This window comes from Erpetoichthys calabaricus, chromosome 1 (assembly GCF_900747795.2).
Source record: "Erpetoichthys calabaricus chromosome 1, fErpCal1.3, whole genome shotgun sequence".
Lineage (NCBI taxonomy): Eukaryota > Metazoa > Chordata > Cladistia > Polypteriformes > Polypteridae > Erpetoichthys > Erpetoichthys calabaricus.
In genome coordinates, this window is record NC_041394.2 from 88,523,300 (window position 1) to 88,539,867 (window position 16,568).

Sequence of the window (16,568 nt, forward strand, 5' to 3'; positions counted from 1 at the left end):
GGTATCTGAGCCTTTTTCTGTTTCTACCATTAAAATTGACTCAGATGTGAAAGCTGATCTCCTACACATTAAATTCAAATACAAGACCATGGTATGCTTCTTTGAAAAGTACCTTTCTCTGCCAGGGACACTCTATAGTTCTCCAAGAAAATAACCTTGAGACGATCTCCTACAACAGGGTCATTGTTCACAACATCTCCGATCGATGTAATTAGTTTAATGATCATTTTTGCCATGTGGTATCCTGGAGCAGCCTGTCAGTAAGGAAGCAAGAATAGAACAGCTATTTAAAAAAAAAAGTGTCAATGTCATTAATCAGGGTTAATCATCTTCAGTAAGCATGAATCATTTACTGTTATTACAGTACAGGTTGCATGTTACGGCATACAATAATTAAATAGTCAAAGGAAAATATTAAAATGGTTTAGTATTTAAAACCATGGTTTGAAGGGAGGGTTTCAAAAGACAGCATTACATTTTGATCACACATACATCTTGATAACACTTCTCTGTTTTATCTCCTTTGGATGCTGGGTGCGGTTTCACACCTTTGCCTTTTTAATGCTTATCTACATTATTTAGGATTGTGATAAGAAAGCAGTGTGATAGATGAGCTGTTTAAAATTTAAACTCATGATATACAATGAAAAAAATACATTATCGCAGAACACAAAACTCACAAATTTGGTACTTGGGTACATTTTGCAAAAAAAAAAATTACATGCTTATTTGCTTGATTTGTGAAAGGAACTAAAAATAATTTGAAAGATGAAGTTGTCATTAAATGTTGACTTGGGTTGAGAAACAAATTTTCACTTGTAAGAACTCAAGTAGAAAATGCAAGCTTCACAGAAATTATTCCAGACTAGAAATGAACACTAGAATAAAAAGCAGTGATGCATTAATGCTTAATACTGATACACCATTACTCTTGTACTTGTTAATTAAGATGGAAAATAATTACTGCATCAGTATTACATTAAATACTGGTTAACCTTTCTGCTACAATTTAATACAGCATGAGCAAAACGGTATAAAACGGCACAGCTCATCTAATAATGGAACAGTTTCCTAACTTGTGCAGATGAAAGCGTATCTTTCATCTTTAAATGGATGAAAAGAAAAATAGTAAAGAACAAAGGACTTCAGGAGAGAATTACTGCATATATTCAGTACTGATATGCAGTTAAAGACAAAGTTTAGAAGACTGATTTCAGTATAATTCCATGGGGGCGCAAATCCTGTAGCTGGCAAGGCCTAATACAGTAGTAATGTAGGAAGTCTATAACAAGGAAGAGCAATCCTGGCACACATTGTCAGGATGATAACAGCTATAATCTAGCGTCTCTTAGCCATGCCATAATTTAAAATGCTCATTATGGTAGTGATAATTATTTGGCCTTTCTGGAATTGGGAAAACAGATTGTCGAATGTTTTATTATCTTTTATAAGGTAAAAAAGAAATGTTAACATACACTATACTGGATCTCAAGTGTGGTTAACTGACAGGAGACAAAGAGTACAAATAAGAGAAGAATGCTCCATGTGGAGAGAAGTCATCAGAGGAGTCCCTCAGGACCGTTACTTTTTCTGAATTATATTAATGACATTGATTCCAGTCTAGCAGACTTGTGAAAATTCAAAGATAATATTAAAATTGAAGGAACGGCACAACAAAAACAATTCAGAAAGAGTTGGACAAGCTTCAGAACTGAGCAAACACTTGGAGAATGCATTTTGATGCAAAAAAGTGCAAAGTGCCACATGTGGACAAAAGGCCAATAAACACTGTCCTACAGGACGTAACCTCTGAAATGCATTGACAGGTTTATGTTGACACAGCATTTCCATCATTTAAGCAATATGCAGAAGCAATTAAAAAGACAAATAAAATATTATCCATATTACTAACTGAGAATAAACCGGATATGGACGCAGGTACATGGCATGCCCATGGACGCAGGAGACATAGTGCGCAGGCGCCGACAGCTCAACTAACGGAAATACGAAATAAAGCAACAAGCACAGACAATACGGAACCCTAACCGTCCACACGACAAAGCAGAGTCAAACCCGACATAGTACGGAAGGTGCGTGCGCCTACAACGCGCGTCTAACACACCGCAGGCAGACTCCCGAGATGGTACAGAAGCCCCAGAGATACGGACTCCACAGCATATGTGAATCACATTACAGTAATACAATAATATGAGTACTCACAAACAAAACAAACACAACAGGCTTCGGCATCCCACCCCACAATCAAACCGGAGAGAGTATGGCGTCCCCAAATGTCCACAAAACACAGCATAGTCAAACCCGAGATAGTACGGGGGGGCGCATGCGCCGACAACGACTACTACATGAAACACACACACGGCACCAGAGGTATATATTAGCTCATCTAACGTAAATAAGTGCCTACAACACGTCACGGCTCAAAAACAAAGGAGCTCAACTAACGTAAATAAGAAATGAGGCAACGCGCCCATAGGTAACGACACAGCCCCACAAAAAAGAGGATTCAGCCCCCCGCCCCAGAGTAAAACGGGAAAAAGTACGGAGTCCACAAAGGTCCACCATACACAGCATAATAGTACGGAAGGTGCGAGTTAGTACGAAAGCCGAAGGCGCCTACAATGCGTAATAAGAATAAACGAACGCTCCGTTTTAAACGTACGTCATCCTCACACGTCCAAACTGTAATAAGAATAAACGAACGCTCCGTATTGAACATGCGTCATCCTCACACGTCCAAACTATACAGCATAAGTGAATCACATTACAGTGATGCATTATTAACAGTACAACCACAGAAACCGCTCCGTATTAACAGTAAGTGCAATTATTCATATTACTAACGGTAAACAACGGAGAACTAATGGAGTCACGATCACGGCTCCAAAAATATACAGCTCCACTAACGGAGCTACAAACACGAGCCCGCATAGACAAAACCAATAGATGTCGGCGCCTACAACGCGCGTCTGAAACTGTGGAAGCAAAACTGTCTCGGCTCCAAAACCAAACAGCACGACTAACGGAGCTACAAACATATCTCATACATTCATCAATGTATTTTGGGTTACCCAACACCGGGGGTAGGCGAGCAAAGCGAGCAGGGGGCGGAGCCCCCTTGTATCATAAGAACGACCGAATACAAATCAAAGGACATTATGCTCAGACTCTATAATGCACTAGATGAATCCAGATATGCTCACTAAAATGTGGCTCATCATCCAACTGAAGAAGACCTTCATTTAAATTCTACTTTACATACGGTATATACTCACGTATAAGTCGGCTCTTGAAACCTGAAAAATTGATTATAAAATCAGACCCCAACTTATACGCCCATTCAAAAATGCAACACTTAATCTTCTAGCCTCTTCCAATTTCACATCAGTTTCTCAGACACATTTACACAGCGCAGTTACCAATTTCTTTCGCTGCTTCAACAATGTTTAATTTAAAACCAGCTTCATATTTTCTTCTAATCGAACGCTCCATTGTAGATAAGGGATCCTCTTACGATAAAGGTGTATGAGGGTGTGAGATACAAAAAACACAAATCAGTGCAAACGTTGCTTCGGAATAGATTTGGATATTACCATGTGGTCACGTAGGCACAAAGAGAGAGGTTAGGAGCATGAGCTGATACAGCGCATTGCAACACCCACATAGAAAAAAATGGCAGTGTGCTCCGTGGTTACTCTCTCAGGTGGGTGTTAGCATATCATAATCTCTTGTATCAACAGCGTGAGTTTTCCGCATTCGACTTATATGAGCGACACTATAACATACCAGAAATTATACTGTAAAATCAAGTCCCAACTTATCCGCAACTATATATGGTAAATGGCAACATCCTCCTCTTTTTGGTTCTGTCTATCCTTTCCAAAAAATGTGTGCCCATCTCTATTATACTCATCCCCATTTTTGTTATCTAGACAGATTTGTGTTATTGCTGTAATGTTATAATTATACTCAGTTAAAAACAATTCCAATTCACTTGCTTTATTTTTGATACTTTTAGCATTAAGGCAAGCTGTTTTTACTATGTTACTTATTTTTCTTTTGCACTTAAACTCTGGGATAGAATTAACATTACTATTCATATTTGTTTTTACACCAGTGTTCGTCCCCTCATGTACAGTTCTAAACTTGGCCTCTCCTTAACTCCCAGCCCCCCAATCCCCTAGTCATCTACACTACTCATACACCTCCACAACACACTGGTGTTCCTCAGGTTCAAGTAACCCGTTGCGGTGGAATGGGTCCCATTTGAGGACTAAAGCCAGAAAGTACTTCTTTACAAAAAGAGTTGTAGGAATCTGGAACAAGCTATTGAGTATGTATTTGAAACAGAAACCCTGACAACCTTTAAGAAGTCTCTGAATTATTGGGACAAGTTAACTAATAGCTGAAAAAATGAGTTTGATGGACTGAATGGTCTCCAGTCATTTGTCAAATTATTTATGTTTTTAAATATAAAGTTAAATTCCTACCTTTCCACCAATCATAACTGTCCTTGGAGTAAACTGCTTGTTGGGCTCCCTCTTGATACCTGAGAACACAAAAGAACAAATTTTATTATATAAGAAACAGTGCTCTTTTCAAAAACATAACTTGCACATGTCATGATTTTAAATCATATTAAACATTAATATGTTTTTGCATTGATATCAAGAGCAAGACAACAAAATCATGAGTATTTAGCTAAAACTAAAATGTACACAACTTAACTTCATTTACACATCACATAAATATGTAAGTGAAAGAGAAAACTACATTATGTAAGTGAAGCATCATTCCTTTTTATTCTCCTTTCTTTGTCATGTTCAAAGTGATCGTATCCCAGCAGAAATGAGTGCAAGGCAGGAACGGTCAGTTATTATTGTTTAAACAGCTTATAGAGCATATTTAGATGAAAAATCGGGAGTGGTCTTCCCTAGACTTTCTCATTTACTCAGATATGGGGATGGATATTTGAGGAATAAACCACAAGACAGTTATTATATTTTTATATTATGTACATTAAAGAACCATCAACAACCAATCAAATTAATAATATATTGAACAATTATTATAAAAGTAAGTAATCTGACTCTGCAGCTGCATGAATAAAAGGTGAAGTACCTCTTCCAGTTAATGGAAATAGCCCAAAAGTTGATAGAAATCTACATTTTATACCTAATACTTGCATGCAAAATTTGGTTGTCCTAAGTGAAAGCATACTCAAGTTATCATGTTTACATACACACTGTCACACACGTGTGCACAGGAGGAAGCTGAATGGACCACATGAAGGTAATTCTATTCCAGGCCAGGGGGTGGCGGGGTGTACTAAACCTTCCTCTGTTATCTCTGTAGGCCAAATATGGGAAATTCTGCCTGATCCGGCCCCAAGAATGACGTCACTTCCGTTTCCTGCCCAAGAATCACGCCACTTCCTGTTCCAGGTCCAAGAACATCACTTCTGGTTCCGGTCCTCAATGACATCACTTCTGGTTCCCTGCTTTAAAAGACCAGACTATTTGCATGTACCTCAGTTCGCTCTTGGACTTCAATCTATGCACTTCAGTGAAACTTTGAAAACCTATTTGCAACCACGGATAATATACAGGTGGCTGCCTGAGAACCTTTCTCTGTTATCTCTGCAGACCAAATATGGGAAATTCTGCCTGATCTGGGCCCAAGAACGATGTTACTTCCGGTTCCTGGGCCAAGAATGGCATCACTTCTGGTTCCGGATCTAAAAACACCACTTCCGGTTCCGGTCCTCAATGACATCACTTCTGGTTCCCTGCTTTAAAAGACCAGACTACTTGCATTTTCCTCAGTTCACTCTTGGACTCCAATCTATGTACTTCAGTAAGACTTTGCATACCTATCTGCAGCCAGATATAATATATGGGTGACTGCCCCAAACCTTTTTGTGTGTGTCGAGGCTGATTATTTTACAACATACACACACTCACACACACACAAACAGACAGACACACACACAGACATAATTCCAAAAATGGTATTTTCAGACACAGGGAGGTCTAAAAAAAAAAAATCGAGATTCATCAAAATCTCGAAATTTAATTTTTGGAGGATTCCAATACTTTCCCTATACTTCGTATACGAGAAAGTCAGGGAGGTCTAAAACAATGAGATTCATCAAAATCTCGACATCGAATCTTTAGACAATTACAATACTTTCCCCATACTTCGTATATGAGAAAGTAAAAAGAGATCCAAAATAGAGTTCATCCTAATCCACCAAAAAACACACAAGTCCAGCATAGGTCAAAATGAAGCTGGGTAAAACCAAATACAAAGAGCAGATTAGGCGAGACAAACGTCATTATTTAACACATTACAGAACACACTCAGGTGATGTTTCTTAAGTAAAAAACTCTTCAAAATATAATATGTAAGTGACTGCAGATAATGGATAAATAACGACTTCACTATATTGTATATGACAATCCCAGTTTAACCTAAGCATACTGAGTAACATGCCTGGGATTGTGTGGCTGGTAGGTCTTTAACAGCTGTAATGGCATGGCCTGAAGAACCTTACATATTGTTCATCTTGTCATAAATCTCCTCCTACAGAGTGTTAGGAGCAGTAGGACAGTCCCCCTAAAGTGTGAATTGGGATATTCCCACTCCTTAAGAGCCATAATATTTACAGCTAATACAGAGGATACCAAAGATGACTGTTGTTAGAATTTCCATCTTGCAGCACAGGAAAAAATATGTCATTGGAGGTATAAACTGCGAAAAAACAGAGGGTGTCACAGTAGCACATGATGAAGCACGGTGGACTATAGTTTTTAGAAAATATACTGTATATTCAGGGCAGCTTTTTTGAAAAAATGTAAGGAGGTTACCACACAGTGATCTGTCTCTTACCACATGGCACAAAATGATCAGTGTATGCAGTGATGCATTGTGGGGTGCCCATAGTAGAGTTTGTGGTCAACTGATCTAGGAATGCTGACATGGGAACTATAATTTTGTTATTTGTTTTTCTTCTATGTGATTATTTGTAAGCTTTGAGAACATATTAGCTACTATAAATTAATGTATTATTATAGATACATTTTTCTATGTATATATTGCAGTTGTATGTTGACCAATACTTTATTAATAATCATGTATAGCACAATAAATTTGGAAGTACACTTTACAAGAGTAAAATGGCATTGGATATGAAATAATAATGAAAAATATGTACTTAGTATATGATAACAATCCATAATTGCTGAACATTGCATTTGCACAGGTAATTATAAAGTTATTACTTTGCAAGTGGGATGCAAACTAAAATGCTACCTAAACTTGGAATGTCAAAATATTTATATGAACTTTATATATCCATCCATTCATCCTTCCAACCATTTTCTAAACCTGCTTATCCAGAGTAGGGTGGTAAGGAAACTGGAGCCTATCCCAGCAAGCACCAGACACAAGGTAGGAACAATCCCTGGGAAGGGTGGCTGCCCATCGCAGAGTAAACACAAACACACAAGGCCAATTTAGCATTGCTAATCCTCCTAACCCACATTTCTGTGGAAGGAAACCACATAGATATGGGAGCACCCAGAAATTGAAACATGTGAAAAATGTAAAACAAAAAATTTAGCTTTACTTAAACTTTACCATCTTTAACAATGGAACATTTTCAACAGCAAAGAGGAAAATTTCAACAAAAAAGAATATAAAGGAAGTAAGCAAAACCACTTTTTTTTTCAAATTTATCTAATTATAATCGTTAGTTGTCAGATTCAAACTAACGTGTTAATAAAAATTAATGTGACTATTATTTTTAATAAAAGGGTGAGCCATGAAGTTTTGCAGTGGTAAGCACTGGCTCATCGCAGGGACCTGGGATTGACTCTTGGCTTAATTACTGTCTGTCCATTTTCCCTGACAACATACATTCCATCAAAGTGGGCTCAGAAAATGTAAAGATCGATATAAGAGTGTTCTGTTTTGGTGAAGATAAAAATAAAATACAGAAAGTCCATGCTGCAATCAGAAGCTGATATTTCTTCACTGTTGAACTCAGAGCCCAATGTTTGTTTTGCCTGAACAATCAAATTTCTTTAAGCAATAATACCACAGAGGAAATGTGGTCATAATTAATATAATAATAACAATTAATTAACATTATTCTACTCTGTTCTGTTACAAACTAACTGCCTTGTGTTACTAAAATCTGCAAGGCAAGGGAAGAATATAGAGGAGAACAAAAGAGACCAATTTTCTTACGGTTGTACAAGGTGATAATGTGTAGACAATTTAAGAGTTGTCTTTTATATTCATGGATTCTCTTGACTTGAATATCGAACATGGAGTTGGGGTTGATCTTTACTTTGTATTCATTCTCCAGGTAGGTAGCAAACTTGAGTTTATTCTCCTGTTAAAACAGATAAACAGAATCAGTTATGTTGTATTCAAGGGTGTGGATAAAACTGGACTACTAACTGATAACATGAAATTAACTGAACCCTTTCACTCAAAGCATTTCAGTAGGACAGTGCTACAAGATTTCCTTTGCTTTTGGGTCATTATTCTTATTATTTTCAAGGGGTAACATGCAGCAGCTATTTAGAAATTTGCACTTAGCAGTCGTTCAATTGGAATAATAATTTCAGTTAGCCATTTGATTTTCTGCTTATAATCAATTTATCAAATAAAGACTCTTAATCACTGGTAGTGATGTTCATATTTGCTGACACTTACTGTAAAGATGTAGGTTGGACAAAAAGTAAAAAATTAAAACTTCAAATAAACATAAAAAAGTAATTCTTTGGATGTCAAGTAAAAAGAAAAGTGTTTTACGTTCTTTAAAATGTCATAACATCACATAATCCATCCATCCATTTTCCAACCCGCTGAATCCGAACACAGGGTCACGGGGGTCTGCTGGAGCCAATCCCAGCCAACACAGGGCACAAGGCAGGAACCAATCCCGGGCAGGGTGCCAACCCACCGCAGGACATAACATCGCATAATAAAAATGGTAAACAAAGGGCCAATAAAATGAGGGTACTGAAAACAGAATAGAAAAAAAACTGAGTTTGAAATATTCTATTTAATAGTCTATTTCGTTCCCTGAAATGCTGCACTTTTTTGTGAGATTCATTAATCCTTACTTGTGAACATCGAGACAACCAAATGAGACTAATAACACCAGCACACTACTTTGTCATTATTAAGCAATGGCCCCTCAAACTGTTAAGATCCTGTTGCAATAGTACAAAATGTTCTGAAATCCAATGGCATTTGGCGCTCTTTAGCTGAGTGACCACATTCCCATTAGTTACAGTAGGCCTACTAAGACAGTCTTAACTGCAAAGATGAATCTCTCAAATGCTTCTCGCAGGTCTGCAAGGACAACATCAGAAAACTCTGCTTGATGCTTTGTGGCACCAACCAACTCAAACAAAATATTTGTGCGCTGGTTACCAGGAAGTGTGGCTATGCAAACATTCTAACTTAAATGGCCACAGTTTGGAAACCACTTCTAAGTCCAGCTATAGCAGAGATGCTAGGATGACCCATTTGGCCTTCTGTTGTGTGCCCTTGCTAAACAAATAAAATGTATAATGTCTAGCTTCAAATGCATGGCTTCATCAGTGACAAATGACAAGTTAAATTAGTTTGGATTTTGATTTTCTGCCAATCAGTCATTTGTGGTGAAGACTTGATTAGCAAATGACTTGAGGTTGGAAATTCGTCTTTATCTTATGTGCTGGGAAAAGTGTATCTTTCTGAATATGTTTTTAGAATAATATTTACACAGATGAATGATTCTCATAAATCAAATCATTCTACCACTGTCAGTATTTTATCCTTTAAATTGGGGGCAATTTTGTGTTTTTGTGATTCTGTGCATTTTTTTTCAATGTTCACTTTGTTGTCCCAAAACAAATTGCATGATGAGTCCAAAGAATTTAAATTAACAGCATGTTATTATTGTGAATCGCTGCTGGATGTGGTTTGAACTGAAACCCTCACGGGACTGGCTTCCTCGCCCCTTAGGGCTCATCTTGGGGAAGAACAGTGCCATAGAAGAAACGGGTTAGCTGGCATCCCAGCTGGGGTGGACAGTTCCCTACCCAGCTGGGAAGCCATGATAAACGAAGGAGATGAATAGATGGGTATCCCTTAACCAGGTTGGTAGTGCTACCTTTCCCTGTCACAAGGCCATTATAAGGGAAGGACAGAGGCAGACTGCCTCCCAAGGTTATGTGTTCCCCCAGTACATTAGGTGGCAGTATCTCTCTGGTATGGCTCCCATTTGGACACCTGCGGGGCTATAAGGAAAGCTGTAGCTTTGCTGGGCAGACCTGTCACTAGGGAGCTGCTGTTATGGAGGGGTTCTGCCAAACCCAGAATCCCAGATTCAGGTTGATAAGCAGCGGCTCAACCTCACCCTAGGAGTCAGAGTCGGGAGGAAGTGGACAAGGCTTGCTTGGAGAAGAGTAGAGAAAGGAAGAAAATTGTGACTGTAATTTACTGGTGATAAAAACATGTTAAAAAGTATTTTGTTTAATAAAAAATATTATTGTTTAACCCATGACTGTGTGGTTTGGTTGTGTCAGGGTGTCTGGTCCACCCCCTACAGGTCACAGTGCAAAGTGCCATTGTTACAAAGTTTTCATTTACACTGATATCTTGACTGCATCTCTTCTTCACTGCACCTGTTTTTAAAGCTCAAAAAAGTACTGCTTTGTCATGGATACTTTGCAAATAGTAAACACTCAGTCAGACTGAGGGATTGCTGAAGAAGATGTGCCCACAAAAATCCCTTAAGAAAAAACTGCAGCTTAAAAATGCAATAATACCTGAAGATCAAGAAAAAAATGGCATTAAAGTAAATGTAATGTGTGCCTGCACATTTCTCTCTAGTATTCTGTCAAATGTGTTTGAGTTTGGAAGGATCTACTAAAATTCTGTTTAAAATTACAGTCAGGAAGATGGTCTCGGTGTGAAGGGACAACATTAAAAACACTTTCATGTTCGGATCAAACAAAGTAATTAATTGAGGAATTATTATGTTTTTTATAACTTTTTACATTTGTTGAACTCTGCATCTTTTGATATACACACAGCGACTTACAAAAGTATTCACATACACCCTATTTTGTAAAATTTCATCTCATCTCATCATCTAAAAGTATTTTTCCTGGTGAGAGTCGCAGCAGCAGCAGGCTAAGCAGGTCAGCCCAGCCTTCCCCATCCCCAGCTACAGATGCCAGCTCTTCCTGGGGGATTCACAGGTATTCCCAAGCCAGCCGAGAGATATAATCCCTCCATTGTGTCCTGGGTCTGCAGCAGGATCTCCACTCAGTGGTACGTGCCTGGAGGAGCTCCAGGGCAGCTGGACAAGATATGTCTATGTGACATTTACATTGTACTCACAACCTAAGTATCTGAAATGAAAATTTGCATTGGTAAAAGAAGTTATAGATAGCATCACTAAAAATAACTTAATTGCATAAGTGCAGAGATGCACAAAGTCAATATCTGATGAAAGTACTTTTGGAAGCGGTTACAGGCCAAAGTCTTTTGCAGTAGGTGTGGGCCAACTTTGCAGAGCACCTCAATGCTTAGTCATTTTTCATAGCACATTAGCTGATGTTCTGTGAAGTGGCTGTAGAGTCACCTACAAACAATAATTTTGCACTTATTCTTCAGATTCATATACATTTCAAGTGAGGACTTTAACTGCTACACTTATTGACATTTTCTATAGTTGGTCTTACACCTCTCTACCAAAATGTGTTTCCTGGAGATAGAGGAAGACTTTCAGTCTCTCCTGATGAAACCCACCTTTTACACATTAAGTGAAAAGAACACTTACTGCCTAAAAACCTCATATGTGGTCGTGATGCTTTGCTTTCATCATGTCATCACTTTTTTTATTAGTGTACTGTATTAAGCTGTAAGCAATTCTAATAACTCAAGTTATGTACTGTATTTTTTAAATGAAAACAATAATAACTGTGACAATGCTGATGATAACAGAGTGTAACTGTATTTGTACATTTTTCCTAAAAAAAAAAACAGTATGTGTGCATTATACAATGGTGTATTTATATAGACTATACCACTCAATAACACATGCTTTAAAATAAGGTGTTTATCTAGCATTTTGTAAATTGTGTACCTCTACTGACATTACTATCTTGGGCAGTAGGAATGGACTTTAATGCACTGCTTTCTGGAGTGATCAAAGCGTTGCTAACTCATGAGCATTGATTTTTACGTCAACCTAAAACATCTGCAGTCGCTCCAAAGTTGCCACTGAAACCAGGGTCGCATCTCTTTACAGAATTTTCCTTTAACCTGCGGTTTAGCTTGCTGGTGCTGCTAAATTATACATGTGCAGTTATTACATAGTCCATCCATCTGTTTTAGACATTCAATCTAATTGAGTGTTAGAGGTGTCACAGCCAGGCCCAATAGCACTAAGCAGAAGGTGAGAACCAATCCTGGATGGGAGAGTAGTTTATCGCAGGACTCACTCACATGCACACCCACATTTAGAGTCACCACTTCACCTGATCAGCACATCTTTGGGATGTGGGAGGAAAACTGTGTAATTATATTCATATCGCAGCTACTCTGAAAAAGACAGCAATCATTTCTCGGCAGAATAAAAAAGCAGCAGTGGCAATTAAGCAGTATTCTGAAGAGATCGCCTGGTGTAATATGTATGAATGAAAACACAGAAGCACAATGATGGTTTTAAATTACAATCTTCATATATTCTTATATTGCTCAAATGTCTGAACAGACCACCAATTACAATTAAGGACTCACAAATAACTTATAAAAACATTTAAAATATGTACCACAGGCCAAATGCCTAGTGGCAAACATAAATTCCAGTATAATGGGAACCTTGGCATAAAAGAAAAATTAAAACGTACCTTAGTGGATACATATTTTTTAAAAAGAATAAATGCATAATTCTAACCATTAGGGCCATTTTTTTCCATTTGTGTTTGATTTATCAATCCAAACATTTCACACCCTTTTACCTAGCATTTAGGAGTAAAACACAGATGAAGTCTCATGAATAAAAAAATGCCAAAAGCCCATGAAAAGATATGAAGACCACAAGAAGACATGCCAGCCTGGACAATTCTTTAGAACTTAAGTGGTGTGTGAGGCAGAGAGGTAATCCAGCCACCCACCACATAACCCCTGCATCTCAAACCTTTCTTTAATACTGTGTGCAAGCAAACTCATGACAGCTAGTAATCCAGCTCTATATTGTGTCCCACTGTTTAGCTGTTTTAAACACTGTTATTAATAAAACTTCTCATATGAATTTCAATCAAAGAGATCAACCTGAGGCATTATCCCACGCAAATGCTCCAAGCAATTACCTTTTAATACACCTACCATAAAAATTTCAATAATCATCAGGTCTCAAAAGACCCCCCACACACTTCAGCAGACACTGGGACCCTGAAAAGCTGCAAGTCTCATTAAACGCCAAGTTATGAATAACAATAGAATGCACAACCCATCAAACATTCCTTAAGGAGTTTGAGAGCAATGAATTGTTACTAAGTAAGTGAAATGAATGAGACTCTCAGGATGAATGTTAAATAAAGTTCCAAACAAAGAAAGGAGTAATTTCATTTGAAATTCTTTCTACCGTGAATACCGAACACTTCAGGGATCAATGTTCAGGTGGCAGTCATGTATACAGATTTTTATGGGGGATTAATATAGGAAAAGCAAAAAAAAAAAAAAAAGAGTGGATTGCATTGTCTCTGGGCTGAGAAAATGTAGCCCCAAAATCTGCTTGTGTTCATACCAACGAGTCCCTTTCAGCAGCCTAACATAACACTGTCAAACCTGCTTGACCTATTTGTGAGTTATGAGAGACAGCATCAAGCACCAGACCATTGCAGGGTACACTCACACAAACACACCCATGTGGGGCAAATTTAGAGTCATCAATTAACTCAATATGCACGTCTTTGAGGCTGTGGAAGGAAAACTAAATTACAAATGCAATCCACAGGTCTAGTCTGCATTGAGACACAAAACACACAAGAAATGTCATACAGTATATACAAAATAAGAAAAGTTAACGGCATAACATGCAGCAATAAACTAAAGGAATAAGAACTCTAGGGAGTACAAAAGCATAGGAAGCTACATACAGTATGTACTGAAATTGCAGCTGACTACTTTTAAGTGACAAATGTCAGGCACATACACCTGAGGAATGTCCTACAGGCTCTGAAACAGTTGGAAATACGGGGAAAGAGATTGGTGTGACACCAGAGCTAACAGTCTTTCCTGTTCTACCCTTAGAACAGAGGAAGAGACTCGTGAGGAACAATGACTTCACTTCCAGCCCAATGCCAACACTCTTTCTGCTCCAGCCACCATTTAAACCTAATGAAGGCTATGTGTTGGTGTTCATTTGAGAACCAGCATCCTACTGTGTCCCAAGATTTAACGGTCTTATTCCTTTAGCTATATTTAACCCCAATAAAAAAATCAAGTAGGGCTAAACGGGGCTTGGCTATGGAGCCAAATCCTTTATATATTTCTTTGGTTCCTATTCTCACACATGCTGTATTGGTAACCTGTTGTTACTTCAATAATGTCTCCATCCAGTCTTAAATATTCGTATAAACAAAAAGTTTACCCTCAGGACTATATAGTGTGTGGTAAAAGGCGCTATATCAGCGCCGACCCGACACAGACTGACACCGGAGGCACATTTAAAAATAAATAAACTTTTATTTTTCTTCACCTGGAGGCCACGTCTTCCCCATGTCCCTCAGGCACAATACAGTCCCAGCTTCAAGCACAAACCACACAAAATAAACTCTGTCTCTCTTCGAGATCCTCCACTCCTCCCAGGCAGCTTTGTCCATCTTCCTCCCGACTCCGGCTCCATGAGTAGTGGCTGCTGGCTCCTTTTATAGTCCACCTGGAAGTGCTCCAGGTGCTTGATCACCAGTTTCCGGTTGCACTCCCGGGTGTGGCTGAAGAAGCGCCCAGACGAGCTCAGGAACCCCCTGCAGCGTCCCCTGGTAGCTACCCCAGATCCCAGCAGGACTGTGGAGAACTTCATCTCCCATGGAGCTCTGCGGGTATCTGAGGCACCACTGTCACCAGGGGGGCTACCACCAAGCGTTCCGGGGGAGGTACCATGCAGCCCCTGGCTGTTCCTGTTGGTTGAAACCCATATGAAGCCCTTTCTCCCACCAGTACCCCCCTACCCATGTATGGAATGCACACCTCCTGAGTTACCAAAAATTGCACCCCTCAGTTTTCATAGTGCAGTGGGGTAGGATAAGGTGTATGTAGTGGATTGGAAAGCATACATTGCTTAACTTTCATAAATGCTGCACTAGGCAACCATCATCTGAAGTACACCAATGGGGCTTTTGGACCACACAACATACTTTAAACACCCAATAATTTCTTCAGTGAGAAATAAACATAGCTGCATTATGCTTCTGCAACAAAACAGAGGAAAATCAGACTATATATTGTTAAGGAAATTAAGTATTGTGACACAGGCTAAGAATCTTCTTTAAGATCTATTCTTCCTTTAGGCCAGAAGAAAATATAACCCTGCCAGATTTACAAGTCCTTTAACAAGTCTCTACCATTCAAACTAGTGTGGTGCTGAGGTGTCAGCCATTGCATGGCTGCGCTCTGGTCCTACAAAAATCAAAATTTCTGAATTTTCCTAAACACTTATACAGACAAAGTTTTAATTTGATTTTGGGTGTTTGAATTACAATGTTGCTTTCTTAAAACCCTCTGCATGATGACATATGCACCGATGCTGTAAAAACACATGACTGGCCACAGAGGTCAAGTTCATAAATTATATAGTCAAAGGCAAGAAAACCAAGCACAGAGTAGTAGCATTCATAAAAAAAAAATCAACAAGATGGAGCCACAGTGATACAATAAATTAAATGATAAAATATAATAACTATAAGATATAAAAATGAAAAGACCTAAACAAATTCAGATCCAAAGCACCACAAACTAATGTTGATATCAGAGGAAAATAGAGTGTTAGCAAATGTAAAATGTGCAAACTCCACACAATCAATGACACGTTTGAGGCATTAATTCTAAACAATGTTAACGCTGGAGCATAAAAGATCAATAAACAATCCTACTTTAATAAAAAGCTGTGTGTTTGATCCTTCTGGCTTCAACCAATTCTTCCAGTTTGGCAGTATCATGTACAATTAAGCTTATAACTGAGCACTTGTAAGTTTTCTAATGGCAATGGCAAGAAGTCCCATTCTGTGCAGCAAAGTTATTCACCCTCAGTAGACATTTTACTACATTTTCCATATACAGTATGCATCATTAATTGCTAGCTGAGCCGCACAGTAGCTACAGGCTGTACAGTTTCTCTCCATTTCAGTCTGTGCCCTTTTTTTCTCTCAGTTCTGACTGTTTAAGCTTCTCTCCTCTGTATTCTGGCTTATACAGATAAGATTCATTGGTGTCCTCATAGTCAGACAAAATAAAAGATTTACTTAATTCCT

General features: G+C 38.4%; 1 protein-coding gene across 1 annotated transcript in view; it reads right to left on the bottom strand.

Annotated features, from left to right (window-relative positions):
• LOC114652825 (glycogen phosphorylase, muscle form) overlaps window positions 1-16,568 on the bottom strand; it is a 93,612-nt gene that overhangs the window by 29,573 nt on the left and 47,471 nt on the right. Inside the window, exons 14-16 of the mRNA XM_051919819.1 lie at window positions 8,272-8,419; window positions 4,509-4,567; window positions 113-254 (exon numbers count right to left, since the gene is read on the bottom strand). Coding sequence (XP_051775779.1) covers window positions 113-254; window positions 4,509-4,567; window positions 8,272-8,419 — 349 coding nt within the window. The remainder of the gene's footprint in view (window positions 1-112; window positions 255-4,508; window positions 4,568-8,271; window positions 8,420-16,568) is intronic.